The 21,606-nt window shown below is 56.7% G+C and overlaps 1 protein-coding gene across 3 annotated transcripts in view; it reads left to right on the top strand.

Moving 5' to 3' along the window:
* TMEM132C (transmembrane protein 132C) overlaps nucleotides 1-21,606 on the top strand; it is a 158,885-nt gene that overhangs the window by 64,726 nt on the left and 72,553 nt on the right. The window contains exon 2 of one of the 3 annotated variants that reach the window (XM_053928915.1): nucleotides 3,990-4,881. The exons of 1 other annotated variant lie outside the window; for it this stretch is intronic. In XM_053928915.1, coding sequence (XP_053784890.1) covers nucleotides 3,990-4,881 — 892 coding nt within the window. Of the gene's footprint in view, nucleotides 1-3,989; nucleotides 4,882-15,283; nucleotides 15,370-21,606 lie in introns of those variants that run through there. One more of the 3 variants, XM_053928917.1, reaches the window with a different exon arrangement.

Genomic DNA, 21,606 nt, shown 5'->3' with positions numbered 1-21,606 from the left:
GTCCCTCCTGGGCACTACTGCTGACCCCACTGGGGCCATACTGGCCCCAGCCCACCCTCCGAGGCTGACTCCCTACACAGCCTGGGGCCTCCACCTTCTCCTCACCGACCCCATGACCAGGACCCTGGGCCCTCCAGCCCTTTCCCCAGCCTGCTCCCCTCCCAGGTGTGCCCCTCCCCTCCTGCCGCAGCTCAGAGAGGACTGACCCTGAGCTCCATCCTGGGCACATGTCCCCAAGGGAGCATCGTGACAGTGGTGATGCACAACCTTGGCGGGAAGGGTTCCCCCCCCCCCCCCCCGTGTCACTCTGCCGGGGTGCTGACACCCAGGCGGCTCCTGGGCTCCTTATCTCACAATCGCAGAAACTCAGTTTCCAGCGGTGGCTGCACTGTCGCGCTCCAGAATGAGCCACTGACGGAGGACGCAATATCCCCACCACTGACAGCAGCCCCGATAAGGACAATGGACCTGAGGCAGGGAGATGGCGGATGAGCATGCTGTCAGCTGGTGGCCAATAGAAAGGGGCAGCTGTCAGCGGGCACCCTGGTCCCCTCTCCTGGGCCTTAGGAAACCAGAATTGGACTTTTCCAGATCGATACAAGTTACTCGGCAATCCTGTCTTTCTGGGAGACGTTGTGTGAGCAGATGGAGCAGAACAAGCAGGTGGATGTTTGTCAGCGCTCGCTGCGTCGCGGCCGCCGGGAACACCTCCCTGTAGTCCGGGGGTGAGGTGTCGAGGAAGAAAGACAGCCCAGGCCAGTAACTCCCTCTGCTTCCTGAAGCCGCCGACAAGGGCTCCCCAACATGTGGGGCAAGCTTAGGTGATGCACACAGTGCTGTAGAATGTGGGGGTGCAGAGGGGGCCTCACGCAACCCCAGGGGAGCTGTTCCCACGAGCACCCACGTGACTGGTGTTGAAAGAATTCGGACGTGGTGTGAAATCACCGAGGCTCACAGAGGCCGGGAGAGCTCTGCCCTCCTCCACGTTCTCTCTGGCCCCCGGGAGGCTGGCCTGGGCTGCTGCTTTCCGGTGACGGCAGGAACCCACAGGAGAGGTCATGGAAGAGTGCAGTGAGGCCTCTGGAGAACTGGCTCGGGACAGGCCCACCGGCACTCCTGCTGTGTTCTGTTGGCCAGAGCGAATCGAACCCAGCCTGGGTTCAAGGAGCGAGTCCATGGGCTCTTTCTGCTGGAGGGAGGGTGGTGAAGCAACACACCCGAGGTGTAGAGGGAGGAGGAGAAGCAGGGCCATTTGTAATCGCTCCACAAAGCTACTCTTATGTCCTGTGTGTTTAGCTCTGTCCTTCTCCCTACCGTCCTGCCCACATATGCACCCATCCAGCCATCCATCCAGCCATCCACCCACCTACCCACCATCCATCTGTCCATCCATCCACCCATCTACCCACCATCCATCTGTCCATCCAGCCATCCACCCACCTACCCACCATCCATCTATCCACCATCCACCCATCCACCCATCTACCCACCATCCATCCATTCATTGATCATTTATTCATCCATCCATCATGCATTCATCTATGTACCCATCCACCCATCAATCACCCATTTATTTATCCATTTATCATCTATTTGTTCATCCAGTGATCACTTATTCATTCACCACTGATCATCCACCCACTCGTCATCTATCCCTCATCCACCCATCCCTGGTCCATCCATGGAAACTGAAGCTCCAAGAAGACACGTACTTGCCCAACATCACATGGCTGTTGAGTAGATCAACCCTAGATCTCTCTGTGGTCAAACTTCGTGTCCATAACCACTGCCCCAGACCCCACCGTCTTCTTTGTAATGTCTGCCTCTTTTAGCTACAATTGGATCTCTCTTGAACTGGAAAACTTCAGAACTAGGTTCAGCCAGAAAGTATGACCCAGGCACTTTTTGCTTCCTGTGAAGGATGAAGAACAACCTGCTCGGATGACGTAAGGACCCTGAGAGAGGAAACAGCAAGCCCCTCCCGCTTCACTGTCTAGGGAACAAACTCCACTTTTGCTTAAAAGCAAAAGATTGTTTGGTAGGCATTTTTTTCTCTTGGAAAAAGACAAGAAAGCAGAAAAAAGGAAGCCTACTGTGCAGGAAGAGCACGATAAGGAAGCTTGTTGAGAAACGCCCCCCATTGTGGAACGTTCCCCACACAGACTGGCCTTAGCAACCTCTCCCCGTTCCTTCAGAGAGCCCTCTGCCCACCGCTCTCCCCAGAGAAATGAGGCTCTCAAGCTCTACACTTCCAGATTTAAGAGCTTTCTGGGGGAGAGATGAATACATTAGAGTAAAAGCATCTGTTGTGGCAATTAGTCCGTTGGTTTTTACAAAATATTACGAGTTGCTTAAATCATGAATGGCTGTTTTAAGGCTTTACGTCTAGCCCTTTCTGGAAAGTGGTGCCTTGGCAGGACCTCAGAACAAGGCCTCTGGGCAAAGAGCAGGGAGAATGTCGTGTCTTTGAAAAGCCACGGTGACCGCCCACGTCCCTTTGGCTGCAGCAGGAAAGGCAGTTTTGATCCTGTAGCCGGAGTCCCTGGAGCAGGGTCGGAGGGACTGCCCAGGGGAGAGGCGCACGAGGCTGCCCACCTGGCCGCATGGGCCGTGGGCAAGGTGGGGAACACGCCATCTCGGTCAGCACCCGGATGGGGCTGGTTTGGGTTTCCGGTCTTGCAAGGCAAGGGCAAGGTGATGGGCTCTCTTAGGCTCTGTAGACTCAGCACTGGGCCGCTCTGACCCCCTGTGCCCTAGGGGTGCGGGGAGTCCTTCCTTGATGGAGCCCCCAACCAGGGACATACCAGCTCACAGGGCTCTTCGGAGGGGACACCATTTCAAAGACAAGGAGCCTGCTGGCTGTACTGCCGTCGGTGTGTGTGATGGACAGGGACAGACAGAAGATGAGTCGGGTTCTTTCCTGCCTTGGCCCTGACCTCCACCCCCAGTGTCCATTGACTACCCTGACCGGAAGTTCCTGCTGGGGGCGTCAAGCTCAACGGCACCGGAAGGACACGCTGGTAGCTGAGCGAGGTGGGCTGCTAAGGATCTTGTCCTGCTCTTGCTCCATGGGCGTGAAGCCTTGGTCCCGCCAGTCCCTCCCGTGTTTAAGGGGAAGCTGGACACGCAGATATCCACTGGTGCTAAACATGGCTTCCACTCCTGGTGACCCTCTAAAATCCTGTGGGCGGCTGTGAACCCACCTGTAGGCTGGGGTGAGTGCCGTACATCAGCAGTTTGCACTGTCTCCTAATTTTCTGCTTTTCTTTTGACTTGATGATATCTTGTGTATCTTTTAGCTATGCCAGAGACTCTTTAAAAGAGTTTTATAGGCAAACTTATCATTTTAAAATTGCATTTGGCTGTGGAGTCATGCTTAGAAGCTTCTCTGGGCCATGCAGGAGCCCACCCGCTTTTTAGCACAGAGAGCACTGTGTTTCTTACGTGGAGCCCACAGGTCCACGTGAGGCGTGGTGTTGTGTGTGGTGTGAGGTGTGAGGTGTGGACCTACGTTCATGTGTTTCCTTTTCCCCAAAAGGGCTAGCCAGTTGTCCCAGAGCCGTTCATTCGCACACGAAGCTCCCAGTGGCACGTGGCTTTAATTAGGGACCGTTCTGGCCCCTCGGTCCGTTTGCCTCGGTCTCTGTGCCATCGGAAAGGTGTTCAGCACACAGTCTGTGAGCGAAAGTATGCACCTCCCGCTGTCGGAAGCTTGCCCACGTTCTCTCGGGTCGAGCCATGCGAAATCGCCGCTGTGCCAGGATTCTTAGACGGCAGAAGTCTCAGTTTCCTGGGAGTCACCCTAACGTACGTGTGGGATTTGGGGAGCAGGTAGAACCCCTTAGCGGCTGATTCCAGAAGGATCGTGAAAGCTGTAGGCAAGTGGACGTCAGAAAGCATGTCTCATTTTTAAATTGCCGATGGACCTAAGACTTCTAAGGAGCCCAGCGGTCATCTCCCTTTTCTCTGTCTCTCTCTGCCCCCTGCAGTGATAGAGGGCCGCGGGGCCCCCGACAGCAGCCAGCGGTTCTCCTCGCTGCCCCCCTACCTGCCGGTGAGCTACCGCGTCCTCGGGGCAGAGGCCTCCTTCTTCCTGCGGGAGGCCCACCAGGACCCCTCTCCCAACTGCAGCCTGCGGTCCAGGGTGGAACCTTTCTTCACCTACAGAGCCAGGAGGCCCCCGCTGCTGAATGCCAGCTATGGGCCTTTCTCCGTGGAGAAGGCCGTGCCTCTGGACTTGACATTGACTTTGAACTCTCTGGGCCCGGCCAATAAGTTTGGTTTCAGCTGGAAGCTGAAGGCCCACATCCTGCAGGACAAGGTCTACCCGTCCCGGCCCACCGTGCAGGTCCTGTTCCACGTCGTGGGCCGCGACTGGGCCGAGCGCAGCCCCGCCGAGCAGCTGCCCTGCCTGCGCGTGTTCGCCTTCCGGGAGACGCGGGAGGTGCGGGGCGGCTGCCGGCCGCGCGGCGAGCTGGGGCTGTGCGTGGCCGAGCTGCGGCTGCTGGCCAGCTGGTTCAGCGCCCCCACGGTGGTGGCCGGCCGGAGGAAGCCGGGGCCTGCGGCTGAGGGCAGCACCGTGGAGCTGTACTACGCCGTGCACGCGGGCGACGAGCGGGGGGACTGCGCAGACGGGGACATCAGGAAGGGCAACGCCATCCGCCCAGGGAAGGACGGCCTGGAGGACGGCATGTCCCACCTGCAGAGGGTCGGCGCCGTGGGCCTCCTCCAGGCCCCGGACACCAGTGACCAGCTCAGTGAGCTGCGACTGGACGGCAACGTGGCCATCTGGCTGCCCTCCCGGCCCGTCAAACAAGGGGATGTGGTCACGGCCTACGTCACCGTCGCCAGCAATGCCACCGTGGACTTCTTCATCTTGAGGTAGGTGCCCAGAGGGGCCCACGGGAGGCATGGCTGCCCCATGGGGGATGGGACCGGATGCTTGCCTCCTTCACGTGGAAGCCGAGTCACTCTCCTGCCTACAGGCTTACCTGTGTGCTGGGGGCGGGGAACAAGGCAGACACTGGACCCAAGAGCGGCAAGTGAAACTAATCGCTCTCTGCCTTGAGTTACCATTGGACTTGAGAGGGATGTGGTTTCTCTTGAGCTCCGAATTGTCTGGAGGATACTGTGTGTAGGATGGAAAGCCCGTGGGCAGGGGCTCCAAGTGACATACAGGCCCTGCGGCCTCTGGCTGTGGGCGAGTCTGTGGCACAAGCCAGGGATCAGGCCCTGCAGCATAGTTGGTGGTGAGGTTAAATATTGCGGGTCAGCGGCTGGGGAAACCCAGGTTTGGGAGCATAGTTTGGCAATGATCTAGGGAACCTGCCCGACAGAGAATTGTTCAGCAGAGGTATTCCATCTCAGAAAAAGAAAAAAAGAAACAAAAACCCGTCAACAACAGAATAACGGGCCTCCCACCAGCACTGCTGGCTCAGCGGATTGCGTGGGGTTTTCGTGGCTTGGCCCTGTCGTCCCTGCAACGGATGAAGTCTGAAGTTTGGTTCGGAAGCGCCTCTTATCTGAGGATAATTAATACAGGGGGGAGGCGGGAGCCACTTGAAGCAAATCCTCTTAAAATGGGGACCAGAATCTCATAATCATGGAAAAGAATATTTGATTGAGATTTGTTCTGAAGATAAAGACGATAAAAGTCAGTGGTTTTTCTTTCCCCCTGGTATCATTAAGAAGGACTTAGGTTAGGATCACAGCTGTGCTTGGTGCTTTTTAGAATAAAATTAATCACGTGAAGGAGGAGTTGCTCGGGCAGCTCTTCGCCACCGAGCATGAGGGCTGGGGATGGCGGATTGCAGTTTCGGGGAGCGGCCCGAGCTGTGACTGACTGTAAGGACGGTCGTCTGAAAGCCTTGCGGTTGCGCGAAGGGCAGGGCGAGGCTGCAGCGGGTTTCTCTGGGGGTTTCTCATACCTTCCGATTTGTGTAATTCTCCCTGAGCTGCCTGTTGTCACCATCGTCCGAGTTTTCATGTTTGAGGGGACCGACTTCGGCACACCCTCCGTGGATGGTGTCTTTGGGGTGTGGTGGGGGATTTTTACAACATCACACGTGACGACCTTATGAAATCCCACCTCTTTTAGAAGAGGTTGGGTCCTCCCATCCCATTGGCATCGCCGGTTCCAGCGGTCAGCCCGCCCCCCGCCCCCTGCCCTGATTTTGTGTGCCAAGGGATAAGCTCCTAGTCGGCGTGTCGGTGACTTTCTCGAAGTGTCTTCACGTTACAACTTTACAATTCCATGTTCCACGTATTGATGTACTCATCGATTGGCTCTTGTTTGTGCCCCGTCCGGGGATTGAACCTGCAACTATTTGGATAAAAGCGTCGGGGTTTCTTCCTCCGGCCTTGATGGGGAACAGGCTGATCTGGAGAGTCTTTCTGTTTTCCCTGCGTCCCTGTGTCTGCACTCTTGGTTTTACATCATTCCATCCCCAGATGAAGAGATTGGCCCTGGATTTGGAAGTAAAGACAGAAATCAGGGAACCAGGAGCATAGCCAGTAAGTTAGAAAATTCCGGAGTCCTAACTACCTTCCCACTTGGACTCATCCTGAACTTCCTCTTTAGAAGCACCAGCTCTGTCTCCATGGGGCTGAGAGTGGACGGACCAGCCACCGCATCTACAGTGTTTTAGTTGCAGTCAGGGATGCAGGCCCGGTGCGTGGGAGAGAGTCGCTGTTTCCTGTGTTTCCATCACATAGACAGGCGCGCTGGGGGCCACGTGGCCTGCCACCAGCAGTTCTGGTTCCACGTTCTGGCTGGGGACTGCAGGCCGGTCATCTGACCCCGTGAGCCCCCATCTCCCCATCGCCACACCAGATGTGACTGTGTGGCGGGAGGACGCAGTGGGCCAGCATCCATGTGTAAGATGCTCCCAAGTGCCTGGCACCTGAAAGCGCTCCGGGAAGGCTGGCTGCTACAGTGTAGCAAGGCCGTGGTTGAAGACTGTCACAGGCTCAATGAGCTCCAAGTTCTATTCGAGCAGGGAGAGGACACTGTGCCGCGTGAAACAACGGCTACGCAGCTTATACTCAAGGCTACATTAATTCTCGCTTCTCCGTGATTCTGTTTAGAGAGGAAAAAAATGTTTTAGAATGACACGTGCTTTTGGAGCACAGAGGGCGTGACCCCATGGCTCTGGGCTGAGAGAGCGCCATGGCGAACAACAGCCCTGTCTCTGCCGTCTGAGCCTCCCAACTGCAGGCCAGGGCCTGGGGGCACAGAGGGAGAGGTGGCGGAGGGACAGTCGGCGCTGCCTCCTGGCATCAGGCGTGCAGGGGCAGCTGCCGGGACTGCCGTGGCGACGTATTGGGAGAAGCAGGTTTCCCCTTTCCAGAGAGCGTGTTTCATCATCATTTAATTAATTTTAATTTTTTATTTTTTCATGTATTAATGTTGAGAGAGAGAGAGGGGTCAATGTGTTGTTCCACTTATTGATGCATTCATTGGTTGAGTCTTTCTGTGCCCTGACTGGGGATCGAACCTGTAACCTTGGTGTATCGGGACAATGCTCTAACCACCTGAGATAGCTGGCCAGGGCCTTAATTTTTAATTTAAGTGTTTTAAGGAAAAATTATTCAGTAAGCCACTGCAGAGGATGTCCAGAGATGTGGCAAAAATAGCGACCTTTGTATGAGGCTCTCGAAGCTCCACTGTCTCCTCCCAGACACGCAGCAGCCTCCACTCACGGCTGCCTGTCAGGTCACAGGATAAGCTGGCGTGGCCGGTCACCGGAAGCTTCCTAATGGGGAATTCGCGGGGAGCTATGGATAGTCCTCGAAAGATGTCTCTGGCTGTGAAATCCGCAGACACCCTCTAGGGCCACCTGTCCCTGCAGCTTTGCTGCCCAGGCTGCGGTGGCTGGAGATCGCCTGGACTTCGTGGGGGTTTTAGAGGCCACTGCCATCCACATGGCCTAAGCCTCCCTTCTGAGGTCACGTTCGTAAACGACCCTCTCTTCCAGAGGCACAAAGCAGCAGCGTGCCTTCAGTTCAAGGCCGTCTGATTTATGGTCGAGTTGTTTCCCAAGACTAACGTGCGGCCTCCTGTTGTAACCAATCAGGAGTCCCGCAGCCCCGGGACGGGCACTAGGGATGCTGAGAGAGCCGTAAGGAGTCTTTGCTCAGGAGAGACCGCGCTGCATCGTGGTGCTCCCACGAGGTGATGCGCAGTCAACGGTCAGACGTCCGTGTCCCGTGATGGAAGGAGACGGCCAGCGTGCAGAGTGGTCTAGTCCACTCGCTGGGGGCTGGAGAACCCTCTGTTGGGGGGCTGTGCTGTGCTGTGCAGTGGAGGGGGCTGGTAGCCTCCTTAGGCTCCACCTACTCCAGCTGTGACAACCAAAATGTTCCCAGACAGTGCCAGGTGTCTTTCGAGGGACAAAAATCACCCCGATCCACAACCACTGGTTGATTTTGAAATCTACTGCACGGAGCATCTTTCCCATCGAGTGACTAAATAAGCCGCCTTTCCCACGCAGAGGAATGTCCTCAGGATCTCGCCGGGCTGGGCCTCTACCACTGACGCTGCGCTGCTTGTTTGCTAGACTGGCTCCCTGCACCGTTGGGAAGCCACGTTGACATTTCTGATTAACAAGGATGGCCAGCGCTGGGACCCGCAGCAGGCTGTAGTCGGGCTGAAATGGCCGTGGCAGCTGGCGAGGGGACATAGGTGATGGAAGCTATGTGGAGGGACAAGGAGTGTGAAGAGGTCACATGGGACAATCTTAGTGATGAGCCAGCCCCTAAACTGCCCCAGATCAACACAAAATCTGGTGGAAACAGTCAGTCATATGAACGGAGCTCTACAACAAACTCCCACGTCCCTGCGGTGGCTGGTCTGATGTGGACCCGCCCCATGGCACTGGGGACCCGCGCCGTGGCTATTTGGACCCACACCGTAGCACTGTGGACCCGTACTGTGGCACTGGGGACCCGCTGTGGTAGGGATGCAGACAAGGTGGCTCTGAGGCTCCTCCAGAGGGAGCGGCCCCTTCTCTGCTCCAGCTGTTACCACCACGCAGGAGCCCAAAACTATTGCCTGCAGCCGCATCGGAGAAAAGCTGGACATGTGGGCTTCTGAGGGTCATTCTCTCAGTTTATAGATGTGGGTGACAGGATCCCTCCTTGTCGTCGCCGTGCGGGCCAGGGGCCCAACTGTGTCCGGGCTTCCGTGTTGGGTCCCCGACCCAAGCCGTGGCTCGGAGCAGAATGTCCTAGTTCCCTCGGGCCCCTGTAAGGAGTCGCCCAGCCTGGGAGGCCTCACACAACAGAATATTCTCTCCCCGCTCCCTGCTCTGGACGCCAGAGGTCAGAGGTCAAGGCAGCGCAGGGCCGCACTGTCCTGAGGCTCCAGGGGACGGTCCTCCTGCCTCCTCCAGACATGGACTGGCCTTGGCGTCCTCGGCTCAGGGCCGCGTCACTCCCATCTTGGCCCCCCTGTTTCTCCTCTGTGCCCATGCGTCCCCCTCTTTCCTGTCACAGGCCCCGGACCTTGGACTTAGGCCCCACCCTAATGCAGACCAGACCGATCACATTGATGGGTTCTCAACCAGGCACATCTGAAAAGACCCTATTTCCAGACCAGGCCACATCCCGCGGTTCCGGGTGGGCGTGAACTGTTGAGCAGGCTCCTCTCCACGCTCCAGCCCACCGTGTGCAAGACGGATTTCAGGGCCTTCCGCGGCGGCATCCTCGATTGCTCCGGGCCCCTGGGTGGCTCCAAATGATGCTGGGGGAGGAGACAAGGGGGGGGTAGGGAAAGCTAGGCACGGGGATCCATGCCTCCGCTGTGTGCAGAACGCACCCGCCCCTGCCGGCTGAGTTTCGGCCTCTCACACAACCTGTCGTCTGGTGACCCAGCATGGCCTCTGCCGGTGCCCTTCTAACGCCACCTCAGGAAGTGCTTGTCTCCTCATCCCTTTATGTCCGAGGGTATGAGAGGCCCACGAAGGCGATGTCCAGGTGCCTGGCTTGCCCTGGCTAATCACCGCCTCTTCATTTCCAACCCGGCCGCCGACAGCGGGGTCAAGTGCGGCCCTCAGGAACGACTCGACTGTTCCCAGACTGGTCACCAGGACGAAGCCCTAAGAAGCTATTGAGTTTGCCTTGACTGCAACTTGGGAGCTAACTCAGAAGGTTCTGGAACCTCATTTTCCCACCCTCTGTCCCACATTCATTTCCCTGCCGAACGAGGGAGAGGTTTGTGTCTATTCTCTTCAGCTTGTCGCTTTAAATGGATTCTCCTGGAACCAAGAAAAGAAACCATTTTCCTTCCGCTGTGGAAGAAGGGGAAAAATCACATCTCTGCCCCGCACCCCTCCCGCTCCCCACCACGTGTCCCGGTTGCCAGGCAGCCGCTTCCCCGGGCCACGTGAGTGCCGTCCGACTGCTGGGGGACCATTTCCCTGCGAAATTGACTCCAGCTGTGTGGAAGGAGGAAGGCGGAGGAGCCCACCACACCACCTCCGCGCCGCGTTCTCCAACCTGCTTACGAGTCACCTTCATGTTCCCATCCCCAGACCTCAGCTTCGTCTGCTGCGAAGAGTGTGATGCAGACATCAGGGGGCCTGAGGCATACAGCCCCTTTGCACCTGGACATTTTTGGGTAGGGGACGCTGGCGGAGGGCTGAGTAGCAATTGGGGTGAGAGCGTGGCGCTCTGGCGTGCTGGGGTATGGAAGTGCCCATTTGCAGCTGCTTGATTTGGTGTCACGCCGTTACTCCAGGGTGCCCACGCATCGGGAATTTGAACCATTAATGTCTTGCAGCCGTGAGTGCTGTTAATTGATTCAAAAATCTGGGAGAGGGCAAAGCAAGCGCTGCTGTTTCAAAAGCATTCTGATTGCACCCCCTTGTTTAAACCCTGCCTCAGATGCTCACTGTTACTGCATCTCCCGCTGCCTGTGTTCCTGGAGAGTGTAATTTTTTGTGTTATTGGTCCTTTGTGCCGTCCCCAGGGCCCGCTGGGCGCAGTCTCCTCTCGGCAGGAGGGGTCCTGAAGTGGGGCCGACGGGAGGGTGTGGGAAGGAGGGAGGAGGCGGTGGGCTGGGGAGCGAAGACCCAGCTTCCAGGCGTCTCCCCGGTTCAGCCTGACGACCTCACTGCCCCCGTGGCTGAGTCCCCGTGGCCCCTGTTTCCTCCAAGGTAGTATCCGTGTTCTCAGGAAGGTTCTCTGTGACCTCACTACCTTCAAGTTATGCCAACCAGCCTTTCTTCCCCTGTCACCTGACCTCAAGAGCATCTCGGACGGTGGCGTCACTCAGGGCAAACCCATTGTGGGAGCAATGTGTGGAAGACAACATCTCGTGTTTGCCTAAAACATCAGCATCCGCTGGCGTGTTGCTCCGTGATCATGGTCACTTTGGACACACCTTCCTGAAAAAGCTGCGCTTCCTTTGAGGTCATCAGAGGGATCTTTAAAACATGGAATGCGCCCTGGCTGGTGTGGCTCAGTGGACTGAACACCAGCCTGTGAACCAAAGGGTTGCCGGTTCGATTCCCAGTCAGGGCACATGCCTGGGTTGTGGGTGGGTCCCCAGTAGGGGGCGCATGAGAGGCGACCACACATGGATGTTTCTGTCCCTGTTTTTCCTCTATCTCTTTTTCTCTCTCTAAGAGTAAATAAATAAAATCTTAAAAACAACAACAACAACACAGAACGCGCCCCCTTGTCAGCAGCTCTTACCCAGGGCTGCCTGGGTCAGTCCTGGGGCCCCAGAGTCCAAATCCTGGCTCCCTCCCATGGGACCACGGGCTGGCTTGTCTCAGTGCCTGGCCTAGGGTGTGATGCCCTGAGGATGTGGTTTGTGGGACCTGTATAGTATTTTAAACACTAACAAATTTTATTTAAGAATCTGGTTTTCTGTTTTCTCTTAAAAACCAGAAGATCTGAAAAGTAAGCTCACTTTTCTACTTCACTACTTGGAGCTGACCTGTGGCTGCTTTGGGGGAGAGAGGGGCACTCTGTTCTCTGCTGTCACCCTCCCCTTCCCCTCCAGGACCTCCCAGAAGAGCCTGCCTGGCTCCCTTATGGGCTCTCCTGACCCCTGGAGGCAGTTCCTTCCCTTCCCTGTGTCAGAGGCTCGGGGGCTGAGTGGGCTTCCATCTCTGCTTGGTCCGGTTAATCGAGTTACCCTATTTTGCCGCTAGGAACAGAGCAGAGAGATGCGCATTAGTCTGTGTATACAGTGTGTTAGGAGGACTTCTCCATTTGGCCTGAAGCCAAGGTGAAATCTCATTCTTGTTGGATGTTATCAGGGTCCCATTAGGGAGGTTGGGGGGGAGCAGTGGTCCCGGGTGCAGCGTGTGGCCACGCCCTCTTCCTGGGCGGGGCTCCCCTGGGAGTACAGGCTCCGCCCCACATCGCAAACACTGCAGGTATCTTCTCGGCTGTGCAGCCAGTGAGGTGCACAGAGGAGCGGCTTCCTGTCAAAGGGACCGGAAGCCTCCTTGTGGAAGCTCTGCCGGGAGACAGAGGTGTGTGTGCCACACACAAGCAGAAAAGAGGCAACTTCCTAAAAAAATGGAGAAGAGTTTAATACTCAGTAGATTCCAGGATCTCCCAGTAAAATAGCCACCATGCCCAAGAGGATTTGGAGACCCCAGGGTGCCTAGAGAGGGGTGTGGGGGCCTGGATTTTCCAAGCCAGTTTCTGAAAGGAGCCCAGGGTGTGGCAGGCATGGGCCGAGCGTCCTGGAGCAGGGGTGGCCCTGGGGACTTGGGTGAGGACGGGGACAGCCCAGGGCGTGCTGTGCTGCGTGGCAGCCTCTCCCCAGAGCTGGTTGGAAGGCGCCTGGGCGTGGCAGGCAAGATGGAAGTCCTGAGGTTTGAATTGTGTTCAATTTTAATTCATTTTCACTTAAAGAGCCACATGTGGCTGGTGGCTACCACGCTGGTTGGCACGGAGCATCCAGGGGAAGGCGACCTTGACCCCTGACTCTGGGTGTATCCCAGGTCCAGAATAAACAGGGGGGTGAGGTGGGGACTCACCAAGGACGAGGCTTTGAGCTCAGGCTGGGTCTCAGCAGTGCTGTGCCCGTCACCTCCCCACCCCACCCTGGCCCCACAGCAGGTGGGGTCAGCTTACAGGACTGTGGTGTGAAGGTGAAAGGTCACTGAAATGCCTGTCATTCAGGTCGAGAATTCTTTGTCCAGGCGTGCTCAGCAGGCCCCTGGCTACATACCCAATTCCTGTTACTACGGGGAGACCCATCTTTCATTTTATTAATTATAATTTATTTTAACATGTGTAAGAAAATTAGAATCAGCTCATCGAACTCCTGATGCCATAGATAAGACCTGAAGCTAAGTGCCTAAAGCAATCAGGTGGAACTCATTTCCAGAGAATGGCGGCGCCCTGTGTGACTAACGCAGTGGCCGGCACGCAGGTGCGGCGAACCTCGAGAGGTCGGCGAGGAAGCAACTGGGATTTAAGACCCGGTGACATCGAGCACGCCTCCCGCTCCGGTTACTGTACATTCTGTTCTCGTCTTCTTTCTTTCTTTTTTAACAGATGCACTTGTCTGAAAACATAAAATCTCACCCTTCAAACCTTTGTGCGGCTCAGTGAACTCCGGTTGTTTTTCTGGGTTGTGTTCGGCTCCTGTTGTTTTTGTTTGGAAGTAAGCCGAAGGCATGAATATGCTGGCCTCTGTGGAACCAGGTTTTCATTGAAAACAAAAACGGATCTGAAGTTTTCCATTTGAGGCGCATTTGTCGCGAGCGAGAGCCCCGTTGAAACCTCCCTATCGGGGCTGCTGGGTGTTGGCCATTTACTTTTGCGAAGAATGTAGACTTGGGGTTCCTGCGGTGTTATTCCCTCTGGGAGAAAACACTTTGTGAAAAGTATTGTGTTTATACAATTCCATTTTCTGTCTGTGTCACAGGAAGGTAGGATGAGATGATTAATGGAGAGGGGGTGGGGTTCTTTAGCTGGTTCCCTAAGTGAGGAAAATAAAGAGAAACAGGCCTGAAGGGCTAAAAATGACTTCTCTAGGGCTCCCTGTGCCCTCAGATTCCTGGGAAATTGATCCTCTTTCTCTGTTTTAATTTGCGCACGTCATCCCCCGCCCCCCTCCACCCCGCCGACCTCCGAAGGAAAGGGGGGCAGCGTGTTGCTCCGGTCTGATTAATCAGGCATTTTTCTTCCTCGCGCATTCCAGCGGTTCAGGGCACACATTTGTCATCCGACCTGTTGTTCCTTGGCAGAAAATAAATACACCATCTACAGCATATTGCGATACCCACTGAAATGTGAAGGCGTCTCACGTTGGGTGTGCGCAAACAGTATTGATTTATGGGAAAGAAATTCCCCAGGAGAGACTTTATAATCAAACAAGTTTATTCCTGATTGGTGGGGTGCGGGAGAGGCCTGGGGCCACAAGCCATTAACGGGTTCATTCAATGTTTACGAGGCACCTACTAAGCGCAGCCCCTCCACACGGAGCAGAACACACGGGGTAAGGTTCCGAGGGAACTGCTGGTGGGCCGGCAGGGGACTCAGCAAGCGGTAAAACACGGTCACTTAAAAGTATGGTGACGCGTACAAAGCAGGAAAATTAAAACTTTCAGCGGTAGTGATCGCATGTTGAGTTGGCACGGACGCCTTCCGTTCTGATCCAGTGACGCCAGTTTTCCATTCATACTAGCGGCACCAAATTCCATTTTCTAGCAAATGTGTAAGTCCCAAAGGCATGTTGTCGTAAAGAAAAAGAGCCGGCAAATGAGGGAGTTTTGGTGCATGGGTACGAGACCATTTGGGATGGGACAATACCTGTGCCGCGGGCCGGGCACACGCCTTCTTGTGCAAACATAATTACTGAGGGAAGAAATGCAAGATGAGCTGCACTGGTGCCTCCTCACCGCAGCAGGGCCAAGCGTCTCCACTGAGGAGCCTCAGCTGTCTGCGCTTCTGGCTGCCGCCGAGCGTCCCGCCCCAGCTCACCGCTCCCTGCACCGGTGAGACGGGGCTCGGCCAGGATGCTGGTGCCTGCATCATGCATCACGGGCCAGCCTTCCTGTGCAGCTGCGATGGGGCCACAGGCACTGAGGTGGCCGCGCCCTGTCTGGTCGCTCAGCTGGGGCTTCTCTCTCCCTGTCCTTTTTGACCGTGTCTCTCCCTCCGATGGTCTCTCCAGCATCGTCCTTATGCAGCAGCTCAGGACTTCGAGAGAACAAACGCAGAAGCTGCCAGGCCCCAAGCCAAGTCCCTGGGCCAGCCCCGAGCCCAGCAGAGGGGACAGCTGACTCCTGGGGGGAGGAGCTACAGGAGGGACGGGAACCTGGGGGCAGCCGTGCACGCTCTGGAATCGGAAGCACACGGGAAGCAAGGGCTTTAGGCAGCACACAGAAAAAGGGGGTGAGTGTGGCTGGTGTGTGTGTTGGAGCGGCGGCCCTCAGGGTCTGGAGCTGTTTCAGATGAGGAGGAGGAGGAGCAGGAGGGGGAGGATGGAGGATGGAGGATGGAGGAGGAGGAGGAGGAAGGCTGGCCTGGCCAGATAGGACGCCGGAGCGCTCAAATGTGATGAACGTTCCCACGTGAGGAGAGACTGCTGTGGGGAAGTAAGAAGGATGTGCGGGCGCCATGAGTCAGGAGGTGGGGAGGGAGGAAACAGGAATGAAGACGACCAGGCTGTGGGGCTCCTCGCAGCTGAAGGGAGGACTGGTCTCTCTGCCTCTGCGCATTTCCTACCCTCTCCGTCAGCGAGGAGGCAGACAGGATAACCGAATTCCCCTGCGAGCTCCTCGCAGAGGCACATAAGAAACTCTCCAGTACATTTACATGTAGGGTAATAACAGAAGTAACTGTCATCTATCAAGTCCCCATTATACGCCAGGCACCGTGCTAATGCTGTGCGCCCATGAGCTCTCGGGCGGCCAAGGCCTGAATTTTTCACGGCTGTAGAAAACTCTGAGGGTGGCCGGGCATCCCAGACGGCCCGCTCCAGTGGCTGGGAGTCGGCTCTCATGATTGGCTGGAGCTCACCTGGGCTGTCGTGACCTTTCAGGGCAACCGTTTGATTCAGGAATGGATACGGGTCCCAATTTGTGTCACTCGAGAGAAAGTTCCCTCGCTTTCTCTGGGTGTCATTGTGTCTGATGGGACACCTGGACGGTGGCAGCCCCGTGCACACCAGCTAGAGGCTGAAGCTGGCCTGGGGCACGGAGAGGGGAGAGAGGAAAGGAGGCAGAGTCCTTGGTGAGCGGCTCTGCCTCTGCAGTGGCCAGCTCTGAAGCCATCGGGCTGCCTGTCCTTGGAGGTGCCACGGTCCGTGGTTGGTTAAACCAATTTGAGCGTGCTGCTCTCGCCTTGGCAGGTACACCTTCCTATGGAACTCCCGTGGCATCGCCGAAGGGGGACGTCGGTCACCTGGGCCTGGAAAGGTGTGCGGCTGCCTCCCCTGGGCTCTGTGCCTTGGAGATGGGGCTTCCCTCCTTCCGCCCGCCCACCGCATTGACTCTGAGTAAGGGTAGAACCTCTATTTAAGAGCACTGGGGCCGTGCCTCCTTTTTACTCCTTTCGTTCTGGGTGCCTTCCACTTCCTCTCCCTCTCTTCCCGCCCTCGCCGCCATCTCTGCTCCTCTCGCCGTCCGTCTGCTGCGTCTCTGCTCTGTGCTTTCCAACGCCCCGAGCTCCTTCGTGCAGGAAGCCCGGAGCCCTTAGGGGACAAAGCAGGGTGGATGTGTGTGGTAATAATTCTTCCAGCATTTCCTCCCAGGCTTAAACGGTATTTCTAGGAAGAACACATGTGTTGCCGGTGGAAGATTACAATTAGGGCAAAGTGATTAAAAGAAAACCGGTTCCCATTTTAAACGCCGTACCGAGTGAATATAAAGCAGGACGCCATGATATCCTGTCACCTTCTGACTTCTGTAGGATTTATTTTAAAAGTAGATGATTCATCGGGTCTGCACGGCATCGGAACCGAAAATATATGAATGGACAGGCCATGTCCTCCCCACGCATCAGTGCCGCCCGCCCTGCGGGGCTCTGCCGCTGAAGGAAGCCAGACCCACACACGTGTTTTATGCTTCTCTTTCCCGTGTTTCTTCTCTTCCGTGGAGGGGCTCATGTACTGCGGGGCACCTCTCTTACAGGCAGACTGGGTCGGAACCCACGGACAGCCCGGCGGTGCTGGATGGATTACCCCTCCAGCAGGCCGCTGTCACTGTCTTGTCTAATAGTGTAACTCAGGTGCTGACGGTGAGGAGACACAGGGACAACACAAGGAGCGATGGCAGGGGCCGCCCCTCCCGGTGGTCGCCTGGTGGATGCTGCCAGTTCCGAGTTCCTCTCGGGTGTCGTGACACGGTGGCCGTGACTCGCAAAAACATTCCTGGCCACTTTCGAAGGAACACAAGTGATGCCCAACTGGATACGCGCTCGGGAGAATGAGGTGGGCCGCAGCAGGGCACAGAGGTGGAGCTGGTCTCACTCATGTCGACATCTCGGGCGGGGGCGGGGGGGCTGCAGTTGTCTTCTGTCCCAGCGGCCACCGAAGGCCCCCGTCCGCCAGCGCGTTTGCTGCCTGCGCATTGCAGGCATCGGGTGCGTTGCTAATTTGGAAAGAAAACGCTCCCGGTGGGCTGTGTGCGCCTCTGTCAGCTCAGTACCCCCCGGGCATGTTTTGGCTGGTTTCTTCTGTAATCGCTTTGTTTGGGAAATTTATAAAGATGCCACGGGCAGGACGGAGCGATGGGGTGGGGGGGGGGAGACGGCTGCCTGAGGGCGTCTGTTCCACACCAGCAGGCAATTCTGTTCTTAATAAAAACGCCAAGTTGTCGCGTCACACGGGGCACACGTTACGGGGTGTCTGATGGTAGCGGCTGTGCTGGCTCCGGCTGGGGCTTAAACGGTTGAATTAAATGAGTTGATACTTTAGCGAGGTGGGTAACCAGGGGCTGGTTGCTCCGGGTGACTGTGAGCTAGTTGAACTATGTCTTCTTTTCCTTTCCTTCCAGCTACTGCTGCTGCTCTGGGGACTGGAAGGGGTCTGCTCCTGGCTGGCCGCTGAGCCCCGGGAGCAAGGGTCAGGTCTGGCCCAGGGGCCCTGGGAGAGCAGAGGCCTCGCCAGCAAAGGCTGGGACAAACGTGGAACAGGTTCCCGGGGTATCTGGCTGGGTGCCTTTTAGGTTTCTGCAAAGAAGCCTGCTGTGTGGGAGACAGCAGGACAAGATGCCGAGGTGGGAGTCCCCACCTGCAGGGGTGCCGGGCTGCCTTAGGGACATGCTCGCCCCAGCCCTGCGTGTCTCCACCTGCAAACAGGCACATGCATCTGTCCCTCCGTCTGTCTGTCCATTCATGGATTCACCAAACTCGGTGTGTGTCCCACCCTCCTGGGGCAACAGTCCGGGGGAGGAGAGGGTCTGGCCCTGCAGGGGTCATGGCCCAGCAGGGGTCACAGCCCGGCAGGGATGTGTCAGGCGCCAGCGATGCTAGTCAGCGCGGGTTGAGCAGGTGTTGGTGCACCTGTTCAGGTGAGCTCTGGGTGAGCAGGGTGAAGGTGTTAATTATGCAAAGAGAGAGTGTAGGACCAGCCTTGGGGTGACAAGGAGAATGGCCAGTTAGGACACTGCCTGAAGTCCTGGTGGGGGGCCCTACAGAGGCAGGTGGGGGTGGGGGTGGGGCGGGGACCTCCTCAGAGGGGCCCAGCGAAGCCACTTGGCAGGGGAGGGACCCAATTGCATTCTATGGGGACCCTCTGACTGTCACAGAGGAGAACCCATGGGGACGGTTGGGCAAAGTCAAGATTTCCCCAAACATACCACTTTTGGGTGGCATGTAAACATTTGTATTTACGTATTATCTGTTTATTGTAAGTGCACCAGGAAGAAAAAAACTATCGCGTAAAAATCTGCGCTTGCGCAGACGTGATTACTTAGAACAAAACGTAGAAACCGGTCGAAATATTGAATAACAGAATACGAGTTTCTTTCTGTTTCGGTTCAACAAGAACCATGAAACTACTCCAAGGTGAAGTGTGGAAAACGGACGCGATTTTTCCTCAGTTCCTTTCTAGTTCTCTAATTTTGCGGTTTCTTAGGTCCCACGAATTAATTTCAGCCCTTGCAGGCAGCGCGTCCCCTTGGTGGACATTAGGTCACCCTCAGGGGGCATGAAAAATGGCTGACTGTGGTTTCGTAACACGGGGGAGGGGGACCGGTCTCTCTGTCCCGGGAGCTTCAGCACTGTCTGTGGGACAAGTGCTAGCGTCTCGTAAAACACGGGCTCCATTTAAAGCAGGTTCTCCACCGTCGGTATCACCCTCAGAAATGCGTCCCACGTGGCGGGCGACCTGCAAGACACCTACAGATGGGAGGGTGCCGAGCTAATGACATCCTGTAACACGCATCCTTGTGTAACATCTGTGTGTACTTATGTCTGAAACGAAGTCTCACAGAACAGTGGCTACTGTTGCCTTGTGTGATAGGGGCTGTTTCTCTGTCCTTTCTCCTTTGTTACTTGTAAGAGTTGCTCGACCCCCCACTAAACTGACTGCAAACCTAGCACGGCTTGCAACGCCTATTCCAAAAACACCGATTTGAACATCTTTGTGTTCTGTGCACCATCTCAGCCGAAAGGCCGAGGAACGTTCTTGTACTTCAAAATGCTGGAGCGGGGTGTACAGGCAGGGCGCCACATTGGCTGGCGGCCACTCACTCCATTTTCGCCAGGCGTCCGGGGGCACAGGGGGAAGGGTCACCCCAAGGCCGAGAGCGCAGCTTGCTGACGCACCGCTCTGTCCTCGTCGTGACGGACGATTTCAAACTGGGGAGCTCTGCTGGAGGAGACGTGCTGGTTGCCTTCTGCCTGCACTGCTGGGACCCGCTCCAGCCCGGCCTCATCGATTTCCTGCAGGTCCTTCAGCCCAGGGGGCGCTCACCGTCTCCTAATGGCTTGTTAATCACCTGCTTCTCTGTCAGCTGCTGGTCTAGGGGAGCTGATTCTGCAACAGTTGCTAATTTGGACGGAAAAAGCACAGGACAGCAGAGGAAAGGACAGAGGGAGGTGATACAGTTGTTACGCATGCAGTTGCTAACCGCAGGGTTGGCCGGTCCCGTGCGCAGCCAGGCAGATCCGGGTCGGCACAGCCAGGGGACCCACAGACCCCGCTGCATCGAACGGACTGTGCAAGAGGCATGTGTTCAGATTCTGACGCGCCCCTTAAGTCAGGTGGGCAAACTCTGACAGGCCGAATGGTAACTATGTTTCTCTCTGCAAGCCAGCAGGTCTTCATCACCACTACCCAGCCTTGCCATCAGCTGGCCCAGGTGGCCATAGACACTACATAAACTAACGAGAGTGTTACACTCCAATAAAACTTTGTTTACAGAAGTAAGCAGCAGGCTGGGCAGGGGTGGGGAGGCCGCCTTGGCTTGTCAGGTCCCGCCTTAAATTGCGCTGCTGACGTTCTGAACTGGGTACCGTTTCGTGGTGAGGGCTGTCCTGTGCACTGCGGGGTATTCAACGGTGACCCTGGCCTCCCGCCCAGCGCTAGAGGCCAGCGTGGATGTAACCAGACGTGTCCCCAGGCACCTCAGGGTCCCCAGGAGGGCAAGATTGCCCTCCGTCCAGAACTCCTGCTTAAGAGCCATCGCTATTACTTTTGGTCCCGTTGTATTTCGTGCGTGCGGTCCCTCTGGCCAGGGTCCTGCGCACTCACTGGGGGATTTGGAAGTGCAGACTGCCCCCAATGTAGGGGTGTAGCCTACAGGATTAAAGCCGCCGCGGTCTGATTCGGTCTTGCGTCTTCTCCACGAAGCGGGAGAGGGCTGTGGAGCCCTGCGCTGGGCTCGGGGCTTAGCTGTGCAGAAGAGATAAAGACTTGTGAGATAAGAGCTATAGAAGTTATCTCTCGGGGACAGACTTAGGATGGGAGGCAGCGGCTCTCACCGAGTTCCCACGCAGGTGCCGGCGGGAGGCTGCCTAGGACGCGGTCCCGACTCCATCGCTTCCCAGCTGTGTGAGCTCAGGCAAGTCGCCTGAGCTCTCTGTGCCCCGTGTGCTCATCGGTAAATCTCCAGGCCTCGCCTGTCGGGCTGTGCTGAGCTGAGGTCTCAAAGGGCTTAGGTGGAGTCTGGCTTGAAGCCAGCACTCCGCTTGTCACGTAACAGGAGTAAAATAAAGCTGGAGTTGGGGAGGCCTGTCCAAGACCAAGTGGTGTCGCCCAATCAGGACACCTGGAAATATCTGGTCGGGCAGGGGAAGTGGTCCCCTCAGTGCCCTGCCGTCCAACCAGGCTGGCGGGGCTGGGGTGACGCGGACAAAATGCTCCCAGCCCACCAGCCGCCTGGGCCGGTTCACCACGCCGGTGTGTGGACGGGCATCTGGGACTACGGGGGAGTGCAGAGTGACAAAGCTGTTAGCAGCCTCGGCCTCTCTCTCCCTGCTCAGCAAGTGGAAGATGTGCGGTACAACGTCCCCACTGCCCTGTCCGTGTCCCGCATGGCCCTCCTGCTCTGTGGGACGTGAGCAGCCCCGGGCGGACAGGTACTGCAGCCACACGGGCCCAGGAAACTCTAGGTTAACAAAGGGAACCGGGTTCAGTGTTCCTGGACCCCCGGAGCCTCAGCAGGCCCCGACATAGGGACATGG

Source organism: Desmodus rotundus, chromosome 7 (assembly GCF_022682495.2).
Source record: "Desmodus rotundus isolate HL8 chromosome 7, HLdesRot8A.1, whole genome shotgun sequence".
NCBI lineage: Eukaryota > Metazoa > Chordata > Mammalia > Chiroptera > Phyllostomidae > Desmodus > Desmodus rotundus.
Note: the sequence above shows the minus strand (reverse complement) of the source record. Positions and strands in the feature narration are given on the sequence as shown.